The sequence below is a fragment of the Limulus polyphemus genome, unplaced genomic scaffold (genome assembly GCF_000517525.1).
Source record: "Limulus polyphemus unplaced genomic scaffold, Limulus_polyphemus-2.1.2 Scaffold449, whole genome shotgun sequence".
NCBI lineage: Eukaryota > Metazoa > Arthropoda > Merostomata > Xiphosura > Limulidae > Limulus > Limulus polyphemus.
Window position 1 is genome coordinate 201,948 of NW_013666059.1, and position 11,491 is coordinate 213,438.

The window sequence follows — 11,491 nt, forward strand, 5'->3', positions numbered from 1 at the left end:
CCGATTTAGCGCCACCCCGCTTGTTTCGCGATGACATTTTATGGACCTCAACGATCGCGTTATAACGGGGCTACACTGTATGTTCAATGGCACTGTGGCGTGAACCTTGGAACTTTCAATCTACAGTCCAGTATGACAACTGGCCTCTCTGATTTCTTTTCTATTAAAACGTTAATTACACTTTGATGTTAATAATGCAAGAAACATTTAATAGTATAGGTACTTACGCAACAGGTATTTATTAGTAGATATTACAACGGACGAGCAGGAGGTGTTCTCCCCCACAACCTACGATGTTTAAGATGTGGAAAGATAAAGAAATACCTCTTATCAGGGGTCATGCAACACATATTTGTCGTATGAACGATAATATGTCAAAAAGCAGCTAACTATTCTGAACTAGTAGTTCAAATAATTATACAATATTATTTATTTAATAATTATAATCCAGCTGTACGAGATTACAGATAAGCTTGACGAATTAATCATATTAATTCATTAAAACATCTGCTAAACGACTAGAACTTTTCAAACATTGATCCAGTATAGAAAGAACCAGAAATATCCACATTTGGTTCTGAATCATAGAGCTAAGGTACCGAATAGGCATCATACAAATATGCACCCTAAAAAATCAACAATGACAGAGAGTTTTACTTTAAAAGACGATTGCCATTCACTTTCATTTGTTTCTCTACGCAACAAGACAAGAAACCATCGCTAAGATACCAAACCAGAAATTGACCAATCCACCAAATTGTTCAGCTTTCTTCTTGTTTCAGTCGAGATAACTTTACAACTACTTTATCACTAACGTCAGTGTAAACCTAAATCCACTCTACCTGTTTCTGGGTAGTGCCCGATGTTATCATTACTCCTTAAAGTTAGCTTTTTCACAAAAATCTGTTGTTCTTTTCAAAAGCTTACGTACAGAGTAAAACGGGAATTGCCAACCAATGATAGATGAACTTTAGATGACTGTAGCATGTAGAATGCTCAATGCTTTGTAGACTATACAATCGGTGTCTTTAGGGAGCCAATCCTTATATTATGTATAAAGTGAAGGAATAAAAAAAATCAATACACATAATATTAACTTTTATTACACACATTCATAGAATATACTGACCTTCAATTAAGGGGTAAAAACATCACAAAACAAGTAACAAAAACATTTTGTAAATGTAAAATGATGTGGAGATGGCAGTGCCAAAAAGAATGCAAACAAGAATATAGAGATGATACAGCTATACATAGATCATCCCTACATGATTTTCAGTATTAAAATTTAATGTCACACTGTAAATGCATACTTGAATTTAATATTACTGCAGTTGGAAGTTAAATATTCCTGACTGTTGTTATGCAGTTTGTTTGTCGTAATATCATGGTCATCAGGATAAGTATCAATGTAGTGTAACTTAGAGCCTAGCGTAGGACTTACGTACAAGGTAAACCAAGTTGAGTCAAAACATGTTTGATTATTAGACTATTACAGACTCTCGCTACGATGTCGGTCGAATTAACCGATCACGTAACTATTTTGTACTCGTACATTTTAGAGTGTAACATAAAATGTTAATATTGAAAGTTATATAGGTATGATATATATATATATATAGCTGCATCATCCCTATATTCTTGTTTGCATTCTTTTGGCACGACCATCCCTACATCATTTTACAGTTACAAAATATTTTTATTACTTGTAACAAATAGTAACGACATTGTACTGTGACAGGCGTAAATAGGCATAACCGTATTATTCATTGCACTTGTATTAATCATCACTATGGCAGAGGTATTGCAGTATAGCAGTGTAAAAAAAAATGCTCCCCACAAAACTTTTCACATACACAGTTCGAGAAGGAAACCTCATTTCCCCTTGTAGCTCCCCTTCCATCGAAAATTCCACGTTTCTGTCATGATCAACGTCAGCTAAAATCACTATCAAGAAACAATTATCATCTTATTAAAAGTTATATTTATTAACAAATTATCATTTGGTCTGTTTATGTATATAAAAAAAGGATATGATTACAAAGTAAGAGAGAGAAGTTTTGTTAGTCTAATTTATTTGTTAAAATATGTATTAATCTAATTTGCAGATTATGGTTTTGTGGAATGGAGAAACAGCGCCCCCTGTCGTTAGTAAATTTCCTCAAGTTGCTGTTCCAGTCAATATCATACAGCCGCCCCAAAAGGTAACATTCTTTAAGGATTTTACGTAAATTATCAAAGTCATTTGCAGAATTGAATTGTTTTTATCGTTGTAACGTGTCTTATTTTTGCTCACCCCTTTATTCCACACATCCTTATTTATTTATTTTTTGTATACTGAATTTTCTATTAAATTTATTATTCTTAACAAAGAAATATTTCGTCCAGTTTGCTTTTTTTTTTAATACAGAAAGGTTTTTAAAACAAAATGGATGGATAAGAGAACATGACCTAGATTTCAATATTTTATATCTCAGTAATTTGTAAGAAACTGTACACCTACCCTCCAGACAGAATAAACTACAAGAAAATTAATGTATCGTTAAGACTGTCAAAAACGTTAAGAGTTTGTTTATTCAGAAGAAAACTTAAAAATTGTAAAATGTTTTCAACATGCCTCACTTTTTATAGCCCCCCAGTGGCACAGCGTCATGTCTGCAGATTTACAACGCTAGAAACCGGGTTTCGATACCCGTGGTGGGCAGAGCATAGATAGCCCATTGTGTAGCTTTGTGCTTAACTATAAACAAACAAACACTTTGTATAATAGAACCCAATATTATATATATATATATATATATACATATAAGGACTGTTTGACCAATTAAGGCTGACCCTCCACACCCACCTTTGTGGCCTTGAGAAAAAGTAAAAACTTAAATCCACCCTTTATTATTTAGGAAATTATCGATTCACTTTCAAATTCTTGTGATATGCTGGCCTCCCCCTACTACTCATTCTATAAACCGATCAGACTGTTAAAAAAATAAATCTCTTAACTGAATCTTTGCCTTTCTTTTTCTATACTTTACACGTGTGTCCTCTCACCCTGTTGCCTTCAGAATATAGCACAAAGGAATCAGAGTCATTTACCCTCTCACTCCCTGGATAATCTTGTATGCTTCAATAAGATTGTCCCTTCTTCTTTTTTTTTAAGTTAAAGAGATGTTAACCTCTGCCCATAAGATAACCCTTCCATTCCAAGATTCATCCTCATAGCCCTCCTCTGAACCCTTTCCAATAAATCAATATACTTTCTTAGCTACTTAATCCTGTTCATGCCAAGTCATGCATAAAGCCTCACTTTCTTAGATAAGGAGACTAAAACTGTACACATTATTCCAAGTAAAGCCTAACTAGTGATTTGTATAAAGCTATAATTACCTTTCTTGACTTGTACTCAGTATGTCTATAAATACACCCTAAAATTCTCTTTACTTTTATTGCTAACAATAAATTACAATCCAGTTTACTTAAACTCAACAATGTGATTTTGTTAGCTAGTATCTTGTGTGGCACCTTATCAAAAGCTTTGCGAAAATCTAAGTACACTAAGTTCACACCCTTTCCATCATCTGGGTAACATGTAGTCTCCTTGGTAAAAATTAACTTATTAATAAGGGAAGGTTTCCTTTTAGTGCATCTATGTTGATTTTCTATTATGATACCAAATTTCACTCGCTGACTTTTGCAAAGCTTCTTTAACCAGACCCTAGAATTATTTCCACTACAAGAGTAAGACTAACATGTCTATAATTACCAGGAAAACACTTATCACCCACTTTTAGGGACATACCTTTCTTGAATTAAATACAATCTATAGTACGTTCCAAATCACCAAGTGAAGTATTTTGCACCTACTACAATTAAATATCATTTTCCTGATATTAGTTCAACTAACTTATTTATCCAAATCATTCTGTAACACCTCAACATCCTCAATACAGTTACAAATACCCAAAAATTTAATGTCAATCACAAAATTTGCTCTTTTTCTGTTAGTCTTAAAGCATTTTAATACCAATAGAAGATATACATAAATAAAGTCAATAACACTTTGGATATTTATCTTGTATTTTGGAAACATAGAATGAAGAATAAAAAGTACAAAAAAGTAATTTAGATGATAACAGTTGCCACCTTTTGACCTATCTTTCAAGTAAAAAAAAAGGTTTCCCAACATCATTGCTCGAGTAGGTAGAGTGTAAAGTGAAGAATAACTTTTATAACTAACCAGCATGTTTCAACGTATATGTTAAAGCATAAATCAATCTTTCGTTTATCCAGACAATCAGTTCCCGCTTTCATCCACATCTCCTTGTTCAAACTGATGCCATATTGAACCTAGATGAAGATGTGGTTCTTTCCACAGAAGAGGTATTTGTAGGCCTACCTTTCTTTACTGTTTCTTTCAATCTAAATTACAGTAACATAAGTTATAATAGTGCCAATATTCTTGGAGGACTTAACAGCCTTTAATTTAAAACTGTTATTTACTATTTAGCTAATGCTTTTACATATGCATCTTAGTTTGATAGATTGAAGCTCTTGTTTGATAAGAAAGTGGGTAGGATTTCAAGTGAAATCTGTGGAAAAACGTTATAGTAATTAGTAATTCAAATGACTGATTTATTTGTCATTCTGAATTTCTCATTATACACAAATCATTGATTAGCAGTTAGGCTCTAATCTGGATCATTAATAGATATTTTCCTATTGCTGAGAGTAATAAAACCTTTGAACAGAGGTTTAGTTTCTAATTAATTCTGTCCAGAAATTACACATCTTTTGATGTAAACCATAGTTATGCCGCCAGATTGTGTGTATTTGATATTTATTATGCACTCGATATATTCAGAGACTTTGCTAGCTACTTGGAAGATTCAGGCCCAAAGAAATGGGAATCTTCGGCATCTAGTATAACATTGATTATGGTTTTGTATGATGATTTTTAAGACACCAACTGGGGATTTGGGGTACTGTCAAGTAAAATTGGGGCATAGGCCACATGTGCCAGTGCCTAGCGACATCTCTGGAAGTATTGTTTTTTTCAATGGAAAAAAAGAAAAAGATCTAGCTATTCCAGAGAAGAAATATTTATGAATATTTGTAATGTAACAAACTGCCATTTTGAATATGAGTGAGATACTGTTCTTCAGTTGAGCTAAGAAGACTTTGTATGTTAACACATCAATTGTTGTGACTAGTGGAAGTGTTGCATTAAAAATGTTCCCAAGGTAACACACAAAACATGTGACAAACGTGGGTGTTATTAGCAGGGTAACACAGGCCTGCGATGTTTTTATTGTCTTGAAAATTTTACATGTTCTACAGTAATTCCTGTACACTGAATCTGAAAATGATATCCATTTTTCTCCATCACATACATTTTTTTCACATAACGTCATATGTACTGTTACATAAGCGAATCATTGTCATTGAAATCGGGTCACATTTTGTTATTCTTAAAATGTTGACAACCACTGGCTATATATTTCTCTAGACCAATCGCTACATGAGAATCTTATTGATCATTCTAGAGCTCACAAGAAACACACCGCTAATATATAAACGGTTAACAGGCCGCATGATGTTTCATTTCTGGATAGTATTTGTTTGTGCGTGCACTTTGACATTATTTTTTTTCATTTTAATATTACTTATTCATTGCTATGGCAACAGGAGGTTGTGTAAATGACACAAACATATTCTGTTATACTTGTGGTAAATTTGTTGTACACTTGATCTAAGTAAGAGTTTTTTTTTTCTTCCTGATTTATTAAAAGTCCTTACATGCTAGAAAAAAATGAATATTATTTTCGAAATCTGCATAGCTGAATTATGGGAAATTCGTTATTGAAACCAAAATAATTTTACGAAGTTTAAATTTGCAGCCCTGTGTAATGCTTTAAAATACATTCTCATGTTAACACATTAAACAATTTCTCTATCGGGAGTACTCCCATAATAATAATACTTTAAACAGTATAGTTATTGGGAGTATTATAATAAAAAATTTTCATATGGTAACACACAAGATGACTTAACTTTGAGGCATTGTACTAATAATTTTTCCCATGGTAACACATTAAGTGGTGTGAACTAGTGGGAGTATAACAAGCTATTTGATCATGCTCAGTGTATACAAGATCTCGATTCTCTTAGGCAGAGTTGTTATTAGATTCAAAATGATTAACTTAAAACTGAAGAATAGTCATCATACAATTTCATGGTAATGTTTCCCACAGATTGACTTTGCCTTCAAAGTATGGCGGTCATATCCAGAGAGGATTGTTGGATATCCTGCCCGATCTCATTACTGGGATGAAAGTAAATCTTGCTGGAGATATACCAGTAAGTGGACCAATGAATATTCTATTATCCTTACTGGAGCTGCTTTCTACCACAGGTATGAACTTTTTGTCAAACCATAGAGTACTTTAACAAAGTGTAGTTTAGTTTCTTAACCTCTAAGAGAAGGTTAACATGAATATTGCTTTCCTTGGTCAAATACAGTACATAGTTTAGTTTCTTAATGTTTAAGAGAAGGTTAACATGAATATTGCTTTCCTTGGTCAAATACAGTACATAGTTTAGTTTCTTAACGTTTAAGAGAAGGTTAACATGAATATTGCTTTGCTTGGTCAAATACAGTATGTAGTTTGGTTTCTTAACCTTTAAGAGAAGGTTAACATGAATATTGCTTTGCTTGGTCAAATACAGTATGTAGTTTGGTTTCTTAACCTTTAAGAGAAGGTTAACATGAATATTGCTTTCCTTAATCAAATACTGTAGTCTAAGAATATTTTGTAATTGTTAACTCAGCCCATCATGCTTCGTTGATAAATATAATGATTTCAATGAATGTTTTAAAACCATTTAAACTTTATTTATTATGTAGTGAGTGTACAGAATTATATAACTCTTTCTTTGTGCTGTAAATATTATGTAATTTTAATGTGCACCCTTGGCAGTAGTTGTCTTTATCAGTCCACACATGTGTAAATAATAGTACTTTTCTTAATTAATGTTCTAGAAATTCTCTTAGAGATTTATTTATGGTCAAACTAAGCTACAAACTATTCTTAAAGTAGTGAAATAAAAATTTTAATTATGAACTCTAATAATATGTCATTAGTACAAAAACGCAAGGGGTGGCCAAGTAAAAATAGAATTTTTAGGAGAAATACAACATGTGCTATCCATCCATGTGAACTGGTACAAAAAAGCTGGAACTTATTTTAAACAACTCGTCAAATAAACTCAGTTGTTGTTTTTTTTACTTCTCACTTTCCAACAAAATACTAGACATGTTGTAATGAAACACAGTTACTGTCTACTGATTTGCTTAACTTAAGTTTAAAAAATTTGAGAAGCCATTCAGTCAAATAATTCTTTTTTTTTTGCAATCATTTTTTGGTTCATTGTTTTCTGTCATATTCCAATGATTCCATCAAAATAAAGTTAGTAAATTTAAATAACTATTAATGGTAATAAAATGTATATTTAAAAACCAAGCTTTATTGATAAAGCTACAGAAAAATTGTACTTACTATAATTAAATCGGCAATGGCTGTTTATCCAGAAAAGACGAGAACATCTTTCAATCATTTCACTTGTTTCAATTGAATTATTAGATAAACTGGAATAATTTTCAAAATATTTTGAGTTTTCTGAAAGAATAAATAAGTGAGGAATAACACACAATGAAGAGTAACAGTTTATTTTAACATAATTTCTTCTGGTATGTCATTTGTTTTCAAAAAATAATAAATAAGGTTTACTATTTTTTGAATTATACATAAACACTAAATTTCTATAAATTAGCTTTGTACTTTAAGTACTGACATTACAGTTTTTTTTTGTCTAGGCAGTGCTGAATTAACCAAGCATAAAATAAAAAAGGACCCCCACCATATGTTTTCTAAATTATGACTTTTATGAATGATCAAATTCATCTGTGTGAAAATTAGTATGTTAAAACTGATAAAAGCAATGAAACAAATGTTAAGCAGCCAAAACAGAAATAACTGCATCACACTAGGCCCATGAATTCTCAGATAGGGGGCTTAATTAAATTTTTCTCCTAAAAGAGAATAAACTTAACCAAAGATAGTGAAATTTCACCAAAATATAAAAAGTGTTAAACTATAACTATTATGATTTTTTTTATGTCTACAGACTGATCATTACAAAACTCAGTTAAAAACTTTTTTTTTTGGTGAAGGTGTAAAATATAGACACTCGTGCAAAAATAGGAACAAAGAACACAGTTCAGTTTTCTTTCTGGACTCCTTTAGTGCATAGGCCTAGACCCAATGGGTAATCTGAGTATGTGTCTAAGTATTACAGTAATGTATATTGTTATGAGCTGAATAAATCCTGGTACCATGTATACCATAATATGTCCATTTCCTAATACTCCAAAAATATATGTACTTGCGTTTATTTTCAGGTATACAACCTCTTGAACTGTCAGTCAGTACAACTTATTGTATACAGCCAGCATGTGTTAATTTTAGGAACTTTAAAACCTCTTTACACATTATATTGTTTTATTTAGTTAATTATTTTTTACTAAAAATTAAAACTATTTGTATATACTGCAATTATTGTGCATGTTTTTACTTTCAGGTACTACAACTACTTATATACTTATTATCTGCACAGTGTACTGGTATATACTGCAATTATTATGCATGTTTTTACTTTCAGGTACTACAACTACTTATATACTTATTATCTGCACAGTGTACTGGTATATACTGCAATTATTATGCATGTTTTTACTTTCAGGTACTACAACTACTTATATACTTATTATCTGCACAGTGTACTGGTATATACTGCAATTATTGTGCATGTTTTTACTTTCAGGTACTACAACTACTTATATACTTATTATCTGCACAGTGTACTGCACAAGACTGTGGATCAATCACAGAATTGTGAGGATATTCTAATGAACTTTCTAGTCAGCCATGTGACCAAGCTACCACCAATCAAAGTGACACAACGAAAGAATTACAAGGAGAATGTGGCAATGGATGGTAAGATGTACCCAATACCCTGGAATGATCCAGACCATTTTATTCAGAGGCAGGCCTGCATGACTACCTTTGTTGAAATATTTGGATACATGCCATTAATTAGGTCAAGCCTTCGCTTGGATCCAGTGCTCTTTAAAGATCCTGTGTCCAACCTACGTAAACGGTACCGTAAACTGGAACTAGAAGGTGGGAAGTGAGGGTAGAAAAAATAGGAATTTTGAAGTGCCATTACAATGTTTCAATAAAAATGACCTTTAGAACTGTCTAGCTTATGGAGCTATTAAAATTATTAGAAGGGAATTCTTGTCTGTGAAGAAGAAAGCAATAATATAAAGCTGCTAAGCCTAGCTAAATAACCCTCCAGCAAGGGTAAGCTGTTCATTACATGACACATGATAGTTTGACCATATCTTTCTTGATTTCTCAGAGTACACCTTGGTCTAGAATGAGTAAAGAACAACTCTGTATAATTTACCAGCTTAGCTAAGATAGTTCTTGCTTTTTTTGTGATGTTCAAGATAACATCTTGTAATTCAAAATCCACTAAAGCTATACCCAACTTGCAGTGCAGGTTAAACTTAGTGCTTCAACCATGCAGTAAAATGAAGCATAGCATAGCTCAGTGTAGAGAGAAATCTATCAGCTGACTTATCTACTCTGGAAAGAAAGGTTTGGTTTATGTGGAAACATCTAAAAAGCCTTATGTCGTTAGATTGGAGGAGTGCACACTTCTGAAAAATGGTGGTCATTCATGATGGTTTACCTGACATTTGGTATCATCGGTATGGAGTGAATATCGCTAGATGAAATTCAGCATGACCTACCAAAGAAATGTAGTTTGCAGCACAAAACTAAAATTTGTTCACACACTGTGCGTCTGAATAAAATATAAGTACTTATGATTTAAATTTATTAAAATGATCTCTATTTTCTAATTAAATGATTGTGTATTTGGTGAACTAAAGAAAATGCTCATTTTTTTCACTTTTAAACATGATGTGAATTTGTTTGTATTGAGAGTTAGTTGGGCAAAAATATATTATGCATCACAATTAACATGATGATGATTTAATGCAGCTGATATGTTTAAATCTTAAGGACAAGATAGATCATTTCAGATGATGATAATCCAAAATCTTCAAATGTTTTGCTATGGAGATGAATCATGCAATTTAAATTGGAAACAAATCAACATTTTAAGATTAATTAATAAAAAATCTAGTTATTACCGACTAAGAATTGGGTTAATTTCAAATGGCAGATTATTTCTTTTTGTCTTACAGAATACTTCATTAGCACATAGAAAATAATAATAAATCTGATTTTCCCTTATGATTCATTAGTTTATTCCATTATCAGAAGCTTTGACTTACCTATTTTTTTTCTTCTTGTAATATACTTTACAATTGATCTGTTTTTTGTTGGTTTTTTTTTCAAGATACAATTGATTCCTACAACAGATTTCAAGCTATTTCTGTTTTTAAAGGAATGGGGCTGAAACAAAAAGTACATAGATCAAAATTCTTAAGTTTTTTCGTACATTAAGTTAAATAAAATATTAATGTAACTTATTTCACAACTTTTAGCCTAGAAATATGAGCTTTGCCATACATGATAAAAAAAATAAGTTCATAGAATTACAAGCATACTAGCATTCCCAAGTACACTTGATACGATGTTAACTGTCACATGTTCAATAAACAACAAAGTTCTGAGTTGAATAACTTAATCATGTTGGGAAACTGAAAATAATAAGCAATGGAAAGTATAATTTTTGTACTTATTATTTCCGAGTTGGTACATAGGGATATTTGATTTTGTTATATTAAAGAAACAGTGATGATGCATCCGTTTCTCTGGAAAGGCTTCACAAACAAGCAGCAGAAAGGCCCTTTAACAGTAATTCATTAGTTTCTGTACACAGAAGAATTCACATCAAGTTAATCTTATGTTACTAAAGAAATACGTCAAGTTAGCTTGCGGTAAATATTTTTAATCAATATTAAGTACAGCCTTAACTAATGCTTTTGGGATGTTTTGAAATTATGTTTCTCATTTGTTTGTTTTAGTATCAGTAAAATTTTGTTTTTTAGTACTTAGTAGTACATATTTGTATATTTACGTTCATTAAAAAAAACTTATCTGAACTAAAGATGACTCATTTTCAGTGATTCAACAAAAATGAGTCTCAGAAAAAATAAGTGGTTTGTAGATTTAATAGGCTCTAGATACTTAAAAGTTAAACATTTATTCCAGGTGCTTAAAAGCCAAACATTGTTTTCCCCCTGTTTGGAATAGTGGAGATTGTGAATAAGTAGAAATTGTTTGAATTTTCACCTTAAATCTGAGCTATTCTGGATAATATGTATAGTTTTACAATGAATTTTCACCTTAAAATCTGAGCTACCCTGGATAATATGTATAGTTTTACAGTGAATTTT

The 11,491-nt window shown here is 31.7% G+C and overlaps 1 protein-coding gene across 3 annotated transcripts in view; it reads left to right on the forward strand.

Annotated features, from left to right (window-relative positions):
* LOC106458350 (exostosin-1-like) overlaps positions 1–11,485 on the forward strand; it is a 77,954-nt gene extending 66,469 nt beyond the window's left edge. For all 3 annotated transcript variants that reach the window (XM_013917858.2, XM_022384532.1, XM_022384533.1), the window contains exons 5-8: positions 2,109–2,204; positions 4,288–4,377; positions 6,249–6,409; positions 8,878–11,485. In XM_013917858.2, coding sequence (XP_013773312.1) covers positions 2,109–2,204; positions 4,288–4,377; positions 6,249–6,409; positions 8,878–9,247 — 717 coding nt within the window. In that variant the 3' untranslated portion in view covers positions 9,248–11,485. The remainder of the gene's footprint in view (positions 1–2,108; positions 2,205–4,287; positions 4,378–6,248; positions 6,410–8,877) is intronic.
* The last annotated feature ends 6 nt before the right edge of the window (positions 11,486–11,491 follow it).